The sequence below is a fragment of the Loxodonta africana genome, chromosome 2, assembly GCF_030014295.1.
Source record: "Loxodonta africana isolate mLoxAfr1 chromosome 2, mLoxAfr1.hap2, whole genome shotgun sequence".
NCBI lineage: Eukaryota > Metazoa > Chordata > Mammalia > Proboscidea > Elephantidae > Loxodonta > Loxodonta africana.
In genome coordinates, this window is record NC_087343.1 from 103,514,770 (window position 1) to 103,532,504 (window position 17,735).

The 17,735-nt window shown below is 41.4% G+C and overlaps 1 protein-coding gene across 1 annotated transcript in view; it reads right to left on the reverse strand.

The window, feature by feature from the left end:
- Nucleotides 1-17,257, reverse strand: part of PCSK1 (proprotein convertase subtilisin/kexin type 1) — a 46,774-nt gene extending 29,517 nt beyond the window's left edge. Inside the window, exons 1-5 of the mRNA XM_003404990.4 lie at nucleotides 17,078-17,257; nucleotides 13,767-13,871; nucleotides 8,332-8,442; nucleotides 7,253-7,399; nucleotides 5,466-5,542 (exon numbers count right to left, since the gene is read on the reverse strand). Of these exons, the coding sequence (XP_003405038.1) occupies nucleotides 5,466-5,542; nucleotides 7,253-7,399; nucleotides 8,332-8,442; nucleotides 13,767-13,871; nucleotides 17,078-17,257 (620 nt within the window). The remainder of the gene's footprint in view (nucleotides 1-5,465; nucleotides 5,543-7,252; nucleotides 7,400-8,331; nucleotides 8,443-13,766; nucleotides 13,872-17,077) is intronic.
- Nucleotides 17,258-17,735: the final 478 nt, after the last annotated feature.

Here is a 17,735-nt window from a genome sequence, read left to right on the forward strand (position 1 = left end):
TCACTTGGCTCCCTAGTGGCTGCGTTGGACTGGATTATCCCTGACCAGTCCTAGTAGGATACCCACCCTAGGATAAAGTTCCCACTCAGGTCCTCCTCCCCTTGGTTATTCCATCCTCTAACCACACATCAGACTAAAACATTTGAGGATTTCCTGGTGACAAGAGAAGCCTGAGGGTCTACCAAGGCATTGTAAGCTAACTGGGAGACCAGAGTGTTTTTATAACTCTGACTATGCCTGGTAGCCTGAACAAGACTAATTTTGCAATCAAAGAGAATAATTTATAATTTAAGGATATTTGGGGGGAAATTTCACCATAAAACACAGCTTCCACCATTAAAGCATCAATTCTGAACTTCTGAGAATAATAATTGCCTTTTCCCATCACTACCCTGATCCAAGGGGCTAATAAGTCAAGAGCACATTTTTTTTTTTGTTTCATGGTTTTTTCCATTGTGGAAGCATCTGGGCACAGTGTGAGGGCTGTTGGCGGCTTGGAGGAGCCATTGACCATATATGCTGACATAGAGGAAAAGAGAAGACGGGTCAGCTCTGAGAAATTTTGTTGTCCATCTACTGTTAGACACTACTACACTGGCCATCTATTAATTTAGGCTTGCATGAAATATAAAAATTCTAAAATGACTGAGCCATTCAAAATAATTCTGTTTCACTTTTCTTTTTTCCTGAAGTACGAAAAATGATTTCCTGGTCTCCTTCCAGTAAATGACATTCCTGCTCCTTCATGTTAATACCGAATAGGAATCCTAAGTCAGATCGATGTAAGTGTCCTTAATTCAAGGTCTTTCCCCATATAGCAGATATCTGCTTCTCTTTTGTCTGCTTGAATGTTTGCCTTTTGGGAAGTAGCCCTCCTTCATTCCTTGTGATTCTCTCAGTTATGGGGCTTCTCCTCCCACAGTGCTTTCAAGGGTTGATGCAGCTTCTGGGGAAGAGAATTAAACTCTTTCTTAGGAATCTTGAGCTTTAAGTACCATGTGATCCATGTGAATCTTGCTGCTAGACAAGATTCTATTTGAGAATGAAACTAAGTGGAGGGGAGCCACACTAGAAGGTGGAGAGAGAATGGTTGATATCTTGACGGCATATTATTTGAGTTCCTGGATCTTGAGATGCCTGAAGCCAGAGCATTTCTTGGACAAATTAATATATAAAAAAAATTAATATACATATACATAAAATCTTCATCTTCCTTCAGCTTTAAGTCAGGATTCTATCACTTGCAAATGAAAATTTTCTGATCAACACACCCGTTCTCTAGAAAGGCACTCACATCTTATACCTCCTTGATGGATTTGCCCTCTTTGCCTTTGTAGAAGGAGAAATTCAATTGTCATCTGTCTTAGTCATCTAGTGCTGCCTTAACAGAAATACCACAAGTGGATGCCTTTAACAAAGAGAAATTTATTTCCTTACAGTAAAGTAGGCTAAAAGTCCAAATACAGGGCGTCAGCTCCAGGGCAAGGCTTTCTCTACCGGCCTTCTCATCAATCTTCCCTTGGACTAGGAGGTTCTCCACACAGGGACCCCAGGTCTAAAGGATGCGCTCTGCTCCTGGCACTGCTTTCTTGATGGTATGAGGTCCCCCATCTCTCTACTCGCTTCTCTCCTTTCTATCTCAAGAGATTGCCTCAAAACACAATCCAATCTTGTAGACTGAGTCCTGCCTCACTAACACAACTGCTGCCCATCCTCCCTTATTAATATCATAGAGTCAGGACGTACAACATGGAGGAAAATCACACAATACTGGGAATCATGGCCCAGCCAAATTGATAGACACATTTTTGGGGGAACATAATTCAATTCATGACATCATCCTCTGAGAACTGTGTCCTAGAAGTCATCACTGCCTATATTTCCATTTACACACGATGGGAGACAAGGCCCAGGTGAGCCAAAAAATTCAGTGCCACCTCCAGCCTGAGCCAAGAGAACCAACCTGTTGGCAGACATCCTCAGTATTGTGCCTTTATCCAAAGAATGATTTAGTGTGACACCACCTATTATTTATCTCTCTTAGCATACTGAGGGCTATTTCCTAATGAACACTGTGGTAGTATCATGGTACAAATATGTGTGGATAATTTTTCCTCCTTATACCCTCACTTCCCATCTCTACACCTTGAGGAAAAAGGGAGACTCTATCAAAGTGGTTCTATGTCATTCTTTATAGACCTGAAGCTCTTTTTCTTTTCCTTAAGTCAAGCACTGAGATAAAACAACCCTCTATTATTTTAGAACAATGGTAGTAACTGGCATTTAAACAAATTGAATTTTTTTAAACTGTCCCACAAGATAGTTTAAAGACTGCTATTATTATGTTTAAAATATCCTTGTCACACATGTTATTTAGCTAGAAAAATCATCCATAATTGGTGTTGAAATACTGAATACAGATTCATGCCAGCTTAATAGTAAGAGCTTTTAAGGTTTCACTATTCAGTGAGTCCTCTTTTGATTTGCAGAGGAGCATTCAAATGCTGCTCTCTTTAATCTCATTTACATACTAATAAGGAACAGCAGCAACACAGATAGCTTGGAGAGATAATGCCCTTGGAATTGGGGGATAATAGGTCTCCAGTTGCTATAGAAAGTCCAGGATAACATGAAGTCATTCATTTTCCAGGCGTAAGGGATTTATTTCTGACAACATACTAGCAGGGTAACTTTACTTTTTATTATATCTTCTGATAAATCATAGGGATGCTGCCTTTTTGGTTGATAGCCAAGAGGACTCTGAGCGATAGCTGCTTATTGTGTCGTTTTCAAATAGCAGATTTTGAATTGGCTCAGAGAATTGTCTGGGCTTCTGTTCCCATCAAACGATATTATTCTCATCATGCAGATTTCTCACTGAAAGAAGGGTCTACCTCAGTTGCTAAATAAGAAGCCTTGATCATTGTCATCATCTTTGTCCTTGTCATCCTCATCCTCACTATCGTAGGAAACACTTATTTAACTTTTTCTATGTATCAGGCACTGTCCAAGTCATTTACATATATAAACTCATTTAATCCCTCAACAAGATGGATTGACACAGTGGATGCAACAATGGGCTCAAACATAGCAACGATGGTGAGGATGGTGCAGGACTGGGTTTGTTCTGCTGTACACAGGGCCACTCATCGGAACCTAACAACAACAAAAGTCCTCATAATCACCCAATGAAGCGGATACTATTACCACCCCTTTTTAATAGATGATAAAACCAAGGCACAAGAAAGTTAAGTAACTTGTTCAAGGTCATTCAACTACTAAGTGGTAGATCTGAGGTTTACCCTAACTCTGGCTCCACAGTCTGTGCTCTTAACTGTGTGGCTGTATCACACTAACCGTATGTTATATGGTATTTCCATGGCAGGCTATAGTCTGAAGCTCAGTGTTTTCAAGATCAAAATAAATTTCATAATATAGGAGTGTTGGAGCTTCCTGAGTTGGGGAAAATGTGGCTACTATAAATGCTGTGAGATTCCCCCTTTTTTGAGAGAGAAGATGGAGGTCTGAGGCCTCCATTCGCCCCAACACTTACAAGTAGAGAAACTCTACAGAGTATCATTTCACCAGATATAAACCTGTCATGCAGCCACCACACAAGTTATCACCCGGGGCAACGCTGCTCTGGGAAGAGGTTGACATCTCCAGCTAATGTTTTCCTCAGCTGCTCCCACGTGGCTGACGGCAAATTTTCTTCTCAGCCTTGACCAAGGGGATGGAATGACAGTGGTAGTTTTTTCTCCATTCTAGGAAGAGTGGAAGAGTCTTTTTTTCTACACTTTTCACTTATTTCCTCAGGAAGTTCCCTTCATAAAAATAGGGAGCAGGTATCTTGTCACCCATTTTAAGGGGAGAGGAATACAAGGAGAGAGAGGTAAGTGATTTTCCCATGGCCACCCTTTCTCCTGATATTTGGCAGAGCCATGACTACAGCCAGGCTAAAATTACAAAACCTGTGTTCCAAAAAAGCAGATGTTCCTGCTGGCTGTACACTGCCCTGGCTCAGAAATATGTCTGGGGCCCTGACATAAGCTCCCAAGACCCTTCTACTTTCTTCCAAGGGTACCTAGTCCAGTGTTTCCTGTTGTATTGTTACTGGAATGTTCCAATCTCAAGGAGGTGCTTAAGGCCAAATTCTTACTCCAACCCTTGAAGAAATAAATGATACTGAAAGGAACAGTATCTTTGAACCCTCCACAAACCTCCCTCTTCCCTCCAAGGAAAAATCATACACCCAGAAGTTGAGGACAGTCAATGTACCCCAGCCTCCCTTCCTGCCTAACCTTCTGGAAGGGGTATCATCCAATGAAAGAAACAAATTTAAGCCAATACTGTGCCAGCCACATGGAAGCTCTGAGAGAAAGAGATAGAGAGAAAGAACTAGGTTGACCCAAGTTGGTAGGTTGGTTAACAGTCTGAGAGAGAGCCATTCACAGAGGAAAGGAAAGCACTTTATGTGACATTCCTGAAGAGCTTTCAGTTGCTTTGCTCTTTTCATCCCCATTCCTAAACACCAAGCCCTAATTTTGACCTTATTTTTTTAATCTATTTTGGTGCAAGTCTCTTCTGGGTGGAGCAAATGAGATGGAAAATTTAAATGTCTCCTTGAAGTCTCTGAGGAATTTCACTGTGAAAAAAGATGAATTCTCACATGGGCTTAGATGCTTTGAGGCCACGGGATTGGAGGCTTAAAGTTTCTTTGGGGCTGGCAAAGAGTGTTTAAAACAGTTTCTTGCCTCTGAGTCTTTCTTTGACCTCTGAGACCTTCTTTGAGTTTGGAAAGTCTGGTTCTTGGTTTCCCTCATCACTCTGTGGCTGCTACAGAGAAACAGCTAACTAAGAAGTCAGATGCTGTCCCTTTACTCTTCACTTTTGCTTTGTAATGCCCAGCAGGAACTCTGGAGCAGACTGCTAGCCAGTCCACTGCCCTGGAGACTGTCTTTTTGAGGCAGGACCTCAGGGTGTGTTTTTCTTGTCTGGTGGCTGCGTGTTCTCCTGGGGAAACTGGTGAGGGTGGCTGTGGCCACCACATGAAGCTGTGGCAGATTTGTTATTTTGGTCATCTATATTTCTCTTCATGACTAACACTAAGCATATTGTTAGTGGTGAAAATTTCATAGAAGAATTGGTATATATGGGAGAGGAGTGGCTCAAGGTTTTTATTTTTATGTCCCGAATATTCTTTCTAATGTTACAACTATTTCAGTAACACTTGACAGGGAGAATTTCATAACCTAAGAAGAAAGTTTAATTGAAATATGGCTCTATAACAAAAGGAGTATAAAAATAGAAGCTCTTGTTTTACAAACAAGAAAATATTGTGATAGGGATGATGTGCGTGAGCATTTTATGAAAGCTGAGTGTGCATCACATTTATAGTCTAATTTTCTCAAAAAAGAGAACAGCATTTTAAAGCACTTCATTTCCAAAAACACACATTTACTCACTTGTTCTCATTTGTGGGATCATATCGGGGAAATGGATCATGGTCATTATCATTAAAATCATAGCTAGCCTCTGGATCCTAAGGAGACAACAGAAATAACACTGTAGCATCATCATAAAAGCAGCACTTCCCAAACTCTCTATCCCTACTCTGTCTCCATTCTGGACAACAGCTCACAAGCCTGAAGTTTAAGGTGTCTGGCCCAGTTGTGGATCATTTATTACGTTCATAAACCAGGCAGAGCTGGCGGACACAGCAAAGTGATCCCTCATCCAATTCTCAGTGAAGGTTACTAAACCTGTAGCTGATGGAGGCGCATAGGATATTAGAGCTAGAAGGAATCAGAGCTGACTTAGTTCAACCACTTCATTTTTAAGGTGAGAAAAATTTAGGCCTAGAGTAGTTAAAAGACTTAACTAAGGCCATAGATTTAGTTAGTGATGCTTTGACACTCATTACCTTATTAATACCAAAACAACCGAAACCCATTGCCATCAAGTTGATTTGGACTCATAGCGACCCTATAGGACAGAGTAGAACTGCCCCATTGAGTTTCCAAGGAGTGCCTGGTGGATTTGAACTGCCAACCTTTTGGTTGGCAGCCATAGCGCTTAACCACTACAACACCAGGGTTTCCATCTTATTAACGTTAGTGCAAAAATGTGGTTGGGGATGGGCTCAGGCTTACCTTGATCTACTTCAGCCCCTCCCAAACCAAAACCAAAATCCACTGCTGTCAAGTCGATTCCAACTCATAGCAACCCTATAGGACAGAGTAGAACTGCCCCATAGAGTTTCCAAGGAGCGCCTGGTGGTTTCGAACTGTTAATCTTCTGGTTAGCAACAGTAGCACTTGACCACTACGCCACCAGGGTTTCCCAGGTACCCTAAATACACATGTAAATTAAGTAATTAGTGTATCTGAAATTCAAGACAGGCTTCCAGGTCCGCCCACTTTTCCAACCAGGTTGCTACACTTACACATCTCTCACATAGGAATTCTACCACCACTGCTGCTATTTCTCAGCATTTCCCTTATCTTTCGTTAATTACTACTTTCTACTCTGTGCTTTTACTCTGTGCTAATCTTTTTTCATTCCTTTTCCTCCTTCCCTTTTCCTTTGCACCTTAGTTTTTTACCATGGCTGGTGCGTGTTGGATGGGTTGAAAGCATAAGAGAGATAAAAGACAATCTCAGAGAAGGAACATTCACCTCCCTGATCTAAAGAGCTAAGATATATTATAGGGAACTTTGTAAGTAATTACACAAATAGTTTTCATTTATTTATTCTCCCATTTCTAGTAAACTTTTCCTTTCTCAGCTTGGCATTTTTGCACTGGGTGGTGTACCCTTCGAGGTTGCTTGGAGAAGATCACATTTATACACCTTCACAACGTCAGAGATACAGACTCATAAGGCATGTGAGACACAAGCCTGTAAAAATGGTCTCAGGCATTGGGCTTGATTTGATTGCCTTAATGCCCCCAAAGACTGAGTGGCTCAGGACCTGAATGGCTCCAGTAATTTAGAGGGTTTTCGTGTCCCTCCCCCCCCAAAAAAACATGCATTTGTGCAATCCCTGGTTCCAATGAATTCTTTCAATGCCTGCTGGGACAAAACAAAGTTCATATGAGCTGGCAGAAGGGTAAGGGAAGGGATGAAACCTTGGCTTTTCACCACAGAAGCCAAGGTCAGAGCAGCCTCCTGTTTGAAGGGAGGGACATCCCTAATTCCGTGTCTGTATAGAGAGCTCCCTAAGTGGCAGTCATGGGAAGATGCAGACTCACATAATTGGCATAGATGTCCGTGTGATTCCACTCCAAGCCATCATCCAGTACAGTGATAACAACTCCTTTGCCTGTGATACCTTTTTGCCACACGGGTATCACATGGAGGTCCAGCTTGGGCAGAGCTGCTGTCATCCTAGTATCTTGCTGGGAAAGAAAAGTAAGGAAACATTGGTGAAGTCACAATATGCTTGCTGCAAAATGAGAACTTTAGCTGTAACCTGGAGACCCATGTTGCCTTTTCCTGGGGTTACTCTACTCTTTAGAAGAAGGCAATTAGGTGAAATTAAAAAAACAAAAATGAAGTTGAGTATAGGGGCAAGTGAATCATCACTGCTCTTTTCCCAACTGTTCCAATGGAAAATCACTTGAAAAGATGAATTACCCTGTGCCCCTTCTGTTGAAACTGTGCAGCTTCAAAGAAGTTTGTCCCTAATTTTCCTTCATTTATAATGACATGCTTCAGCTTTCATCTGCGGAAGCTGTATTTGATGTCCTCTGTTTCTGTCTCCCCTGAAATCCTGAGCCTCCATTGCCACACTGAGCTCACTTTATATTGTCTTGTGCACAGTCATTCCCAGAGGTTTTTTTTTTTTTTTTTAAACTTTAAAAAATAAAAGAAAACAGAACCTGGAATATCCAAGAGATTGTGATCTCACCAGGACTTGCCATGTAATTGCCTATTTCCAATTATGAGGGAGTAAGAGCCTATCAGAAGAGATTGGGGTTTTTTTCTCAGATTTTTTTTTTTTTTTTTTTACAGTGGGTAGGACTATAGGAAAGCAGAGCTGTGCAAGGCAACACAGATAAAAGAATATCGCCAAGTGTGTGAAACACAAAAGAAGAGTGCCAGGGACTTGGTGAAGGAGTTAGTAATCAGTTTACACATAACAGTAATCAAAAGTGGCTAAAGATCTGTGGTTCAGACACCCCTGTATCAGAAAAACAGACAATTTAGATCATGGAAGGTTCCACCAGCCCTAATCTCCAGGTAACATAGCCCTCGGCTAAATTTTCATTGAAAAAATCCATTGTGCAGTTGTAAAAATATAAAGGACCTAAGTTCTGTAGGTACTTACCAGGTACCACTGCTGGTTCCACATCGGATCATTGAAGAGATTTAATGCTGAATCTTTTAGAGCTGTACGTTTACTTCTCTCTTTTTCATACTGTTGCTCAGCCCATATCACCTACAAGGATTTTTACAGCAAGAAAACCAACAGTCAAATAGCCACCTCTATGTAATCACTCTTAATTACCTCAGGTACCCTCCCTATCAGAGTTCAGGCAGCTCCACAGTGTTTTTGTTTGACTGCAGATAAAACTGGAAGCTTAGTGAGAAAAAGGGATTGCCCACTGGGGAGATGAATATTTCCTCTATTACAGTAAAGTGTACCTTTAAGGGGAGAAGAAGCAATCAGCGAGCTGATGCTTCCCTCACATTATTTACACTGTGGTTAAAGTGGAAGTAAAAGTTCAGCCTGCTTTCAACAGCAAATGGATCATGTTGTATTGTTGTTGTTAGGTGCCTTTGAGCAGGTTCCAACTCATAGCAACTCTACGTACAACAGAACAAAATACTGCCTAGTCCTGCGCCATCTTCACAGTCTTTGCTGTGATTGAGCCCATTGTTGCAGCCACTGTGCCAGTGCACCTCATTGAGGGTCTTCCTCTTTTTCCTGACCCTCTACTTTACCAAGCATGATGTCCTTCTCCAGCGACTGGGCCCTCCTAATAACACATCCAAAGTATGTGAGTCTTGCCACCTTCGCATCTAAGAAAGCTGTATTTCTTTCAAGACAGATGTGTTTCTTCTTCTGGCAGTCCGTGGTGTATATTCAATATTCCTCACCAACACCATGATTCCAAGGCATCAACTCTTCTTAGGATTTCCTTATTGATTGTTTAGCTTTTGCATGCATATGACATGATTGAAAATATCAAGGCCTAGGTCAGGCACACCTTAGCCCTCAAAGTGACATCTTTGCTTTTAACACCTTAAGGAGGTCTTTTGCAGCAGATTTGCCCAATGCAATACATTGTTTGGTTTCTTGACTGCTGCTTCCACAGGTGTAGATTGTGGATCCAAGTAAAACGAAATCCCCGACAACTTCAAACTTTTCTCCATTTATCGTGATATTGCTCATTGGTCCAGTTGTGAGAGTTTTTGTTTTCTTTATGTTGAGGTGTAATCCATACTGAAGGCTGTAGTCTTTGATCTTCATCAGTAAGTGCTTCAAATTCTCTGCACTTGCAGCAAGCAAGGTTGTGTCATCTGCACGCTGCATATTGTTAATCAGTCTTCCTCCAGTCCTGGTGCTGAGTTCTTATTCATATAGTCCAGGTTCTCAGGTTATTTGCTCAGCATACAGATGGAATAAGTGTGGTAAAAGGATACAACCCTGACACACATTTCCTGATTTTGAACCATGCAGTATCTCCTTGTTCTGTTCAAATGACTGCCTCTTGGTCTGTGTACAGTTTCTGCATGAGCACAAATAAGCATCCTGGGATTCCCATTCTTCACAATATTACCCATAACTTGTTATGATCCACGCTGTTGAATGCCTTTGCATAGTCAATAAAACACAGGTAAACATCTTTCTGGTATTCTCTGCTTTCAGCCAAGATTCATCTGAGATCAGTAATGATATCCCTTGTTCCACACCCTCTTCTGAATCCAGCTTGAATTTCTGGCAGCTCCCTGTTGATGTACTGCTCCAACAGTTTTTGAGTTACCTTCAGCAAAATTTTACTTGTGTGTGATATTAATGATATTGTTCAATAACTTCCACATTCTGTTTGATCACCTTTCTTTGAAATGAGCACAAATATGAATCTCTTCCACTTGGTGGGCTAGGTACTGTCTTCCAAATTTGTTGGCACAGAAGGATGAGCACTTCCAGAGCTGCATCTGTTTGTTGAAACATCTCAGTTTGTATTCCATCAATTCCTGGAGCCTTGTTTTTCACCAATGCCCATATAATACCCATTTCCACATTGAAGTTCCAGGACTTGATAGCTGAAAATTTATCCATTTTCATTGAATGAGTCAATATCTGAGGGATCTTAGACACTGCTGTTATGGTACTCTTACAGCTTAATTTCTCTTTATTTACACAGAAATAGTAGAAATTGCAAATGTTACACAAGCTGAGAAAGGTTCTCTGTCTTTGCAGATTCAAAACTCTGGTTCCTCTGTGCACCACAGCCTCCTGCTTGAGAGTATTTAATATGTGAAACAGATCCAGGGTGATGAATGAGCGTTACTGACCATGCACACTTACCATTAATTCAGCCTTATGTATTATGTAAAGAAATCTGACAATGTGAATATTACTGGCCCCACATTTATGCATAATCCTATTATACTAGAGTCCCTGAGAGAGTGAAGGGCTGCCTTGTGGTTATAACCTCAATGACGTAATGCCATACTCTTATTTTGCTGTGTGACATGACAATTACCTACCCAAAACACATCCTCTCTGTTGTATACATGATGACAGTCCAGTGTGTAGTGGGATATTGCTAATGTGAGAGTACTTGTGAATCAGGTCCAAAAATAAAAACTGAAAATTAATTTGCAACCAAAGAATAAAACCATCTACAAAGACTCCTGAATTTTCAATTAGAAAACGTACTGCAAACCTATTATAAACATTAGGAGGGACTTAGGCGCTAGAAATTAGTCACTATAATTTATTTTTAAAGTGCCTGTATTTTCAAGCTTAATTGTTTTGGCTTAGAATACTCCAGTGCTTGGAATTCACTGACTGTCATCTGAGTTGACCTTGTGGAAGCTGGCTGCTAAGGGACAAGTACTAATCTTGGGGGGAGAGGGTCACTTAGATTTGGAGACTTCATTAATAGATTTGTAAAGATAGCTTTTCAGTGCATTTCAGAGCACTAATTTAAAAGAATATTATGCCTCACCAAAAAAACAGCCATAAAATTAAAATTAAGGGTAATTTTTTTAAACAGAATATTAGAAGAGGCACTCTGCCATCTGATCAGGTAAACAACCAATTGTAGGAAACAGTGTTATGATTAATGTCATTAACTCAGAAGCCCATATTAATCTCTAGAAGAGCAGACCAAATAGAATGGAGAAAATTGGTGATGTCTCTCTAGTATGCATATAATAGGTATTATGCACTTAATCATAAATAATCTTTTTGATTTGGAAAGAGCATTAAAGATCATCTAGTGCAGCCTTCCACTGCAAGCTTCTATGAGTTCCAGGATTTTTTCCTAAAATAAAATTGTTCTGGGGCTAATTTCTCTTATGATTATATAGACTTCTTTGGTAGGAGGCTATGTTAGAGAGTAAATTCTTAGCTCTTGTTCATTATGTCTTGTGATCCCCCCTAAAATCAACTATCAAGGAGACATATAAAGAAAGAATTGGGACATCAGTTAATTCGTGAGCTATTTTGAATAAGAATAACAGGTATGCTCCACTCTGTCCGATTTTTTCTTACAGAGATGAGAAGGGAGCTCAGTCTGATTTCCTTCTGCATTAATGCCTGGCATGCACTGAGACAGAGAAGAAAATCTCACTCCTGCTTTGTCCAAGGACTAAGCCTAGTCACAATGCTAGAAGTTGTCCTACTTTTAGAGCCCACATACAATAAGCCATCTGCTTGAGGTGGGGTGGGGAAGACCTCACTGGACAAGAAATGTGTAATATAAGTTTCAGGGCCTCTGATTTGCTCTCCCACATCTAGCCACAATTTGACTAACACCTAGCACTGAGAGTATAATAGCTGCATGTCCCTGTCCATGGTCCTGAGAGAGCATTCTTTGTCTAAATGTGGTTGTTTTCTTTATTTCTGGACACTGGCGACCCAGAACCAATCTTTCCTTGTAATTTGCCTTCTTGTTTATAAAATTTTCTATCAGTTGTGAACAACAACAGCAACAAAACCCAGAGTATTATTTCGCAGGCCTCATGAATTTCATATACTGCCATAGTTCCACCACCTTTCTGTCACACTTTTTATCCCCTCCTGGGAAATTGAGAGGATGTATTCTCCCTCCCACGAAGCTTCCAGGATTCCCTAGTGTGTTCTCAGCAACAGAATTCATATATACAGATGCAGGCCAGGCAAGAAAATTTCCACGAATATGGGATCTGCCACTTTCTTGAGAAAAGGCAACATTGTGTATGCAAATAGTAATTTTCCCAACATAATTAACATTTTCTATTGATAGTTAAACTGGTTTGAAAATAGATCTCAAAAATCAATAAGCACATTAAATATGTATTCAAGTGGCCCCCACCCTACTTATCTATATTCATTTCAGGCATTTTCTGCTTTTGCCTAATCATTGATTCTGTACACAACCCAGGATGAAAAAGAATCAGATATTTTGGGTCAAATAAATTCTATAATTATGGAAACATTTACTTCATGTAGACATAGATTTAGAACTTTAGCATAAACACTAGTTCCCTCTATAACCAAACCAAATAGAAATAGCAGAACATTTTTTCAGTTCCTCTGAAATGTTATTGAAAGCAAGGTTCATATATTTCTATGGCATCCCCGCATTGGCTATTAAAGTGTTTGGTACATAATAGGTACATAATAAAAGGCTGTTGATTGATTGTATTGTCAACATTTTCATTAGTGCTGCCACCTGGTTTTCAGTATTCATTTTCATGCTCTTACACTGGATTTGTGAGCCTGTATATATATACATACACACACTACTAACCAGTGTGTGTGCGTGTGTGTGTGTGTGTGTACACATACACATATAGATATATACATATATATGTATACAGGTAGTTCTGACCTACAATGGGGTTCTGTTCCAATGACTCCATCGTAAGTCACTTCTGACCTAAGTTGAATACCTCTTTTTTTTTTTTTAGTTTTCACTATTATTGTCTTTTATTGTTTGTATCTTTATAAATCCAATCTTTATTTGCTTTGGGGGTTGGAAACATTACATATAAATACCTGCCAGTGAACATCTGAGAATGATAACATCAGCAAATTACATACCGTAACATTGTGTGTAGTACATATTACTAATGATAAACAAACCAAAACCACACCCATTGCCATCAAGTCAATTCCAACTCATAGAAACCCTATAGGACAGAATAGAATTGCCCCATTGTGTTTCTAAGGAGCACCTGGTGGATTTGAACTACTGAACTTGGGGTTAGCAGCTGAATTCTTAACCACTACACCACCAGGGTTTCCTTATTAATGATAAGATGTGCAAAAAGAAAAAGACAGTTGTAAGCGTGGTTCGTCATAACTCGAATATGTTGTAAATTGGGACTACCTGTACACGTATATATTTCAGTTTAGTTAGCTCAACCAATGTAGTCCAATCTTGTTATGTGCAGTTATGATCCTATGGAAAGGAACACTATGGATAAATAGTTATCACAATAAAGGAATCATGTTTACAGAGTGCTTTTGCTCTTGTTGGAAATCATAAAGAAAGCAGGTAAGTCAGGGTACTAGATCAAAGACAAATGCACAGCACTTACTCTCTCATCATCAGATAATCTCTTAGTGATGTGAAAGGCACTCCTTCGAGACCTTCGAGGGTGGTTTTTATGTTTAAATAAGTAGTGATTTTCAAGAGATCCAATCTGTAAAAGAAAATAATAAAATAAAAAATTCACTTTCCAAAAGAAGTGTGCATGGGCTAGTTTGAAATGCAGCTAGGGACAGGTGCACTTTTATTAAACCCATTCCTGAACCTGAAGTTACCTTTTTTTCTTCATGGGAAAGACAGTGATAGATGCCTTCCCTATTTTGTCAGTGTTGAATGAAATGACTTGGATATTATCACTTGGGCTCACAGTATATTTGAGAAGCTGCTGGTTCTTCTGCTTCATACCTTTCAGAGGAACTACATTTGATTTTTTTATGTAACAATGTTGTGTATGTAGGCGTGTCTCAAAAAATACCAATTTAATAGAATTTATCCTGTCAAAGATAGGAAAGCAACCAAACTCCTTAAGTACTGTATATGATCAGTGCCACATTCAGCTAAAGGAATCCATTGTTGTTATAAAATAGGTTTTTGAATCCATGGTGATAACTATTATCAGCTACTAGTAGTGACCATTTGATTTTCCTCTAGTTCAAGGCTTTTGGGAAACAGCATGCCACATTTAGGACAGGTGTTTCACCCTAAGGTGTGCATATATCTCTGGTGATTATCAATACCTTTGGCCCATTTAGAATCATTTTCATTACTATTTTAAGCCAGTGTCCCTTTATTCAAAATAGTACTTAACTCAAATCTACCACGTCTTCTAAATGCCCTGTGTTTCCTTAATAAAGACACAAACAATTGACAATCGGCTATTTAAAAAGAAGCATGTTTTTTAAATTGGTGATTCTTATCATCTAGAGAAATTTTTAATACAGATGGCTGGAACCTGCCCCAAGTCTACTGAATCTTAGGGTGTGAATCTGCTATAAGCCCTAGATGACATTGGTGAGAGGGGTCAATAGCCATAGGAAAAGATCACCAATGTTTAGCTCTGTCTCTGCTCTCAACTGGTTTTGTTTTTGGTCATTTCATTAATCCGAGCTCTGTTCTTAGGCCATAAGAGATTCTGGGATAATGATGCTAGGTTAGCATAAACAAGGTAGGAAATAAGCAGAACGAGGAAAGCATTAATAGTCTTTAAGAAAAAAATGTTTTTAAAATTTTTATTACTATACCATTTTAACTAGAATCGGCTGGAGAAAATATAGCATATGCAAATAATATGCAAATATAAATGGTTTTTTTCTCACTTTTTTTTTAAAGCTTCTTGTGGCTATGCCATCATTTCTCTGAAGATCCTAGCATGAATATTGATTCACTGTTTTTTAGTTTAAGGATTTATGTTTGTTTATTTTGAAAAGCAATCCCCACATTGAGTGGTCCAACATTGGGTGTATGTCTGAGGCTAATAGGTGAGAAAAGAAAGAAGGATTTATTTCTTGCTTTCTCCCCCAATCCTCTTCCACATAGTTACCAGTGATACTTAGTCTTTCAGTAGCTGCCCAAAGGATGAAGGATTAAATTCCTGTTTTTTTTCATAGGATACACAAAGTTTCCATGACGCCCACCACACCCACCAGTATGGCTCCATCTGCTACTCCCTCTCTCTCTCTCTTTAGGTACCAACAATTACTTGCAGTTACCAGGCATACTATTAAACTCCATTATGTCTCCTTGTCTTTCCCACAAGCTGTTCCCTATGCCCGCAATACCTTTTCCAATCTCAATATGTCCTTCTGGCAAACTTTGACTTGTTTCCTAAACCCTGTGCAAACGTTTCCTCCTTGGCAGTCTTGTTTTTACCTCTCCCCAATCCCCTTCCATCTTCATTTCTTCAGTCATCAAATACTGAGAAGCTAGGCACAACTTCTATCACTACACAAATTACATCATTCGCGTCTAAGCCAGTCCCGTCTAGACTCCTTTTCCTTCCCCTGTTCCTCAGCCCCTAACATAAGAGCCTAGCACGGATCAAGGGCTGGGCAAAAGCAAAATGCTAGGTCTGCTCCTGGGACACTGGGAAGTCAATTTGTGTACTGCCTTTCCTGCTGGGCATTTCAAAGACAGCTTAGCTCATAAAGTTGGAGAATGAAGCCTCTGGAAAAGGAAGGCGTATTCCCCGGTGGATTCGATCTCTGGAATCGCCAACGCCCACACGGATTACTCATCCGTGACTTTAGCGGCGTCTTTACCAACACCTCCAGAAAAAGAAAAAAAAAAAAAGCGCGCCGAAATGTTTTACAACTCTCCACCCCACCCCCACCCCCCCCCCCGCTTCGATGCACAACTTCCAGCGCAAAGGAGGGGGGGTTGGTTCTAAGCCAAGGAAAAGAAAAGCTCTATCTTAGCTCTCACGCCACTTGGGATCCTCTTGGTGTCGCCCAGCCAACCACCCCCTCTACTGCCTTCACCATATCCAACGCAAAAGCTATTTATTGGCCCATCCCCCGCTTGGACAGATAACAGTTTACAGCACAAGCTGAAAACCCTGGCGGAAGCGATTACGCACTTGATTGAGAAACAAGAAATAGATCCTTTCCCCACAGTCAGTTCGGGCGCTAGAACCTGCAGGTGGACTGGTCCAGCAAAGTTGTGAAGCTCGGACTTCGACTTTTCAAGTTCCCTGTGAAATCCCAGGGCTCCACGGAAAGGTGTGGAGAGTTGATCCCCGTGTTTCACCCACCTCTTCTCCTGCCGGCTCTCTAGGCTATCCGCTGGCCCCCAGTCTCCTAGCAGCGAGTCTCTGCGCTAGAGCTCTCCGAATGCCCTGGGCGTGCCACCAAAAGCTGCCCACGGACGTCCCCAAGGCTGCCTGGTCCCTTGCATCAGGACTTGGATCTGATGCTGCCATATTGAAAAGAAGGAAACAGCCGGCTCCTGACGCAGACCGAATGAGTCTCGGGGGACAGAGCGCACCTTCTCTCCGGGGGGTGGGGGGAGGCATTTGGGTGGCGAGAGCCTGCGTGCACCTCGAGTTCCCGGAACAAGCATGGAGGGATCTTTCTTCCAAACCGCGCGGGAACAGATTGCAATTCTAAAACGGACAAGGGTAAGAATAAACTCTATCCAGCTGGAGAGGTTTTCTTCTGCCTGGCTGCTCCCAGCCCAAACAGTAAATAATGCAAGCTCTCTCTCTCTCTAAGCGCGCCTGGAGTGAGAGCTGGAGAAGCTCCTTGCTCTTTGTCACACTGGGCACAGGGAAGTGCAACCTGGAGCTCCCACCTGGGAGACCGTGATCCAGTCCCGCCAGTCCCCTCGGGCCCCGGAAAGTTTCTTGAAAGTGCAAACTCTTACCTGACCCAAAAGGTCATAGCCCAGCTCCTCTGCGATGGCAGAGGCTGCCTCCGGTCCCCCGGAGATTTCCGCCGCCCATTCATTGACAAACTGCCGCTTCGCTTCCACGCTGTTCAGTGCACACCAAGCGCAAAAGAGGGCTAAAGCAGTACCCTGCAGAGTCCAGGGTCTCAGCTCCATGGCTCACGTACTGGTTCGCACACAAGTGGGAAGGAGAGATAGAAGAGAGCCAAGATAGGAGAAAAGCCAGGGAGACTCGCCCTTCCCACCCTTGGGCTCTGGACCACTTCTTGCTGCCGGTTGCTCTAAGGGGAGATAGGAGGCGCGCTGGGAGAGGCTGGGCGGCGGCGAGCGCTTAGTGCAGCGCTTCGGTCTCCTGGCTGAGTGGAGCCCCAGCCCTTGCGAGCCGGAATGGAAATGAGTGTTTACACGTCAAATCGACGAAAGCCATCTCTTGACGTCAGATCTACCTGGACTAAGATCTGGATGGTATTCCCGGCGGGGTGGAGAAGTGGCTAAAATAAGCAGCTAGGGATTAAGAAAAGGAAGGAATCGTTTTCTGGGATCAGTTAAGTCGGCTCCCTGCCTGCCCTTAAATCCTGCAGCTGTAAGAAACATCACTTCTCAAAGAGAAGTGCCCCACTTGAGTATAACTACT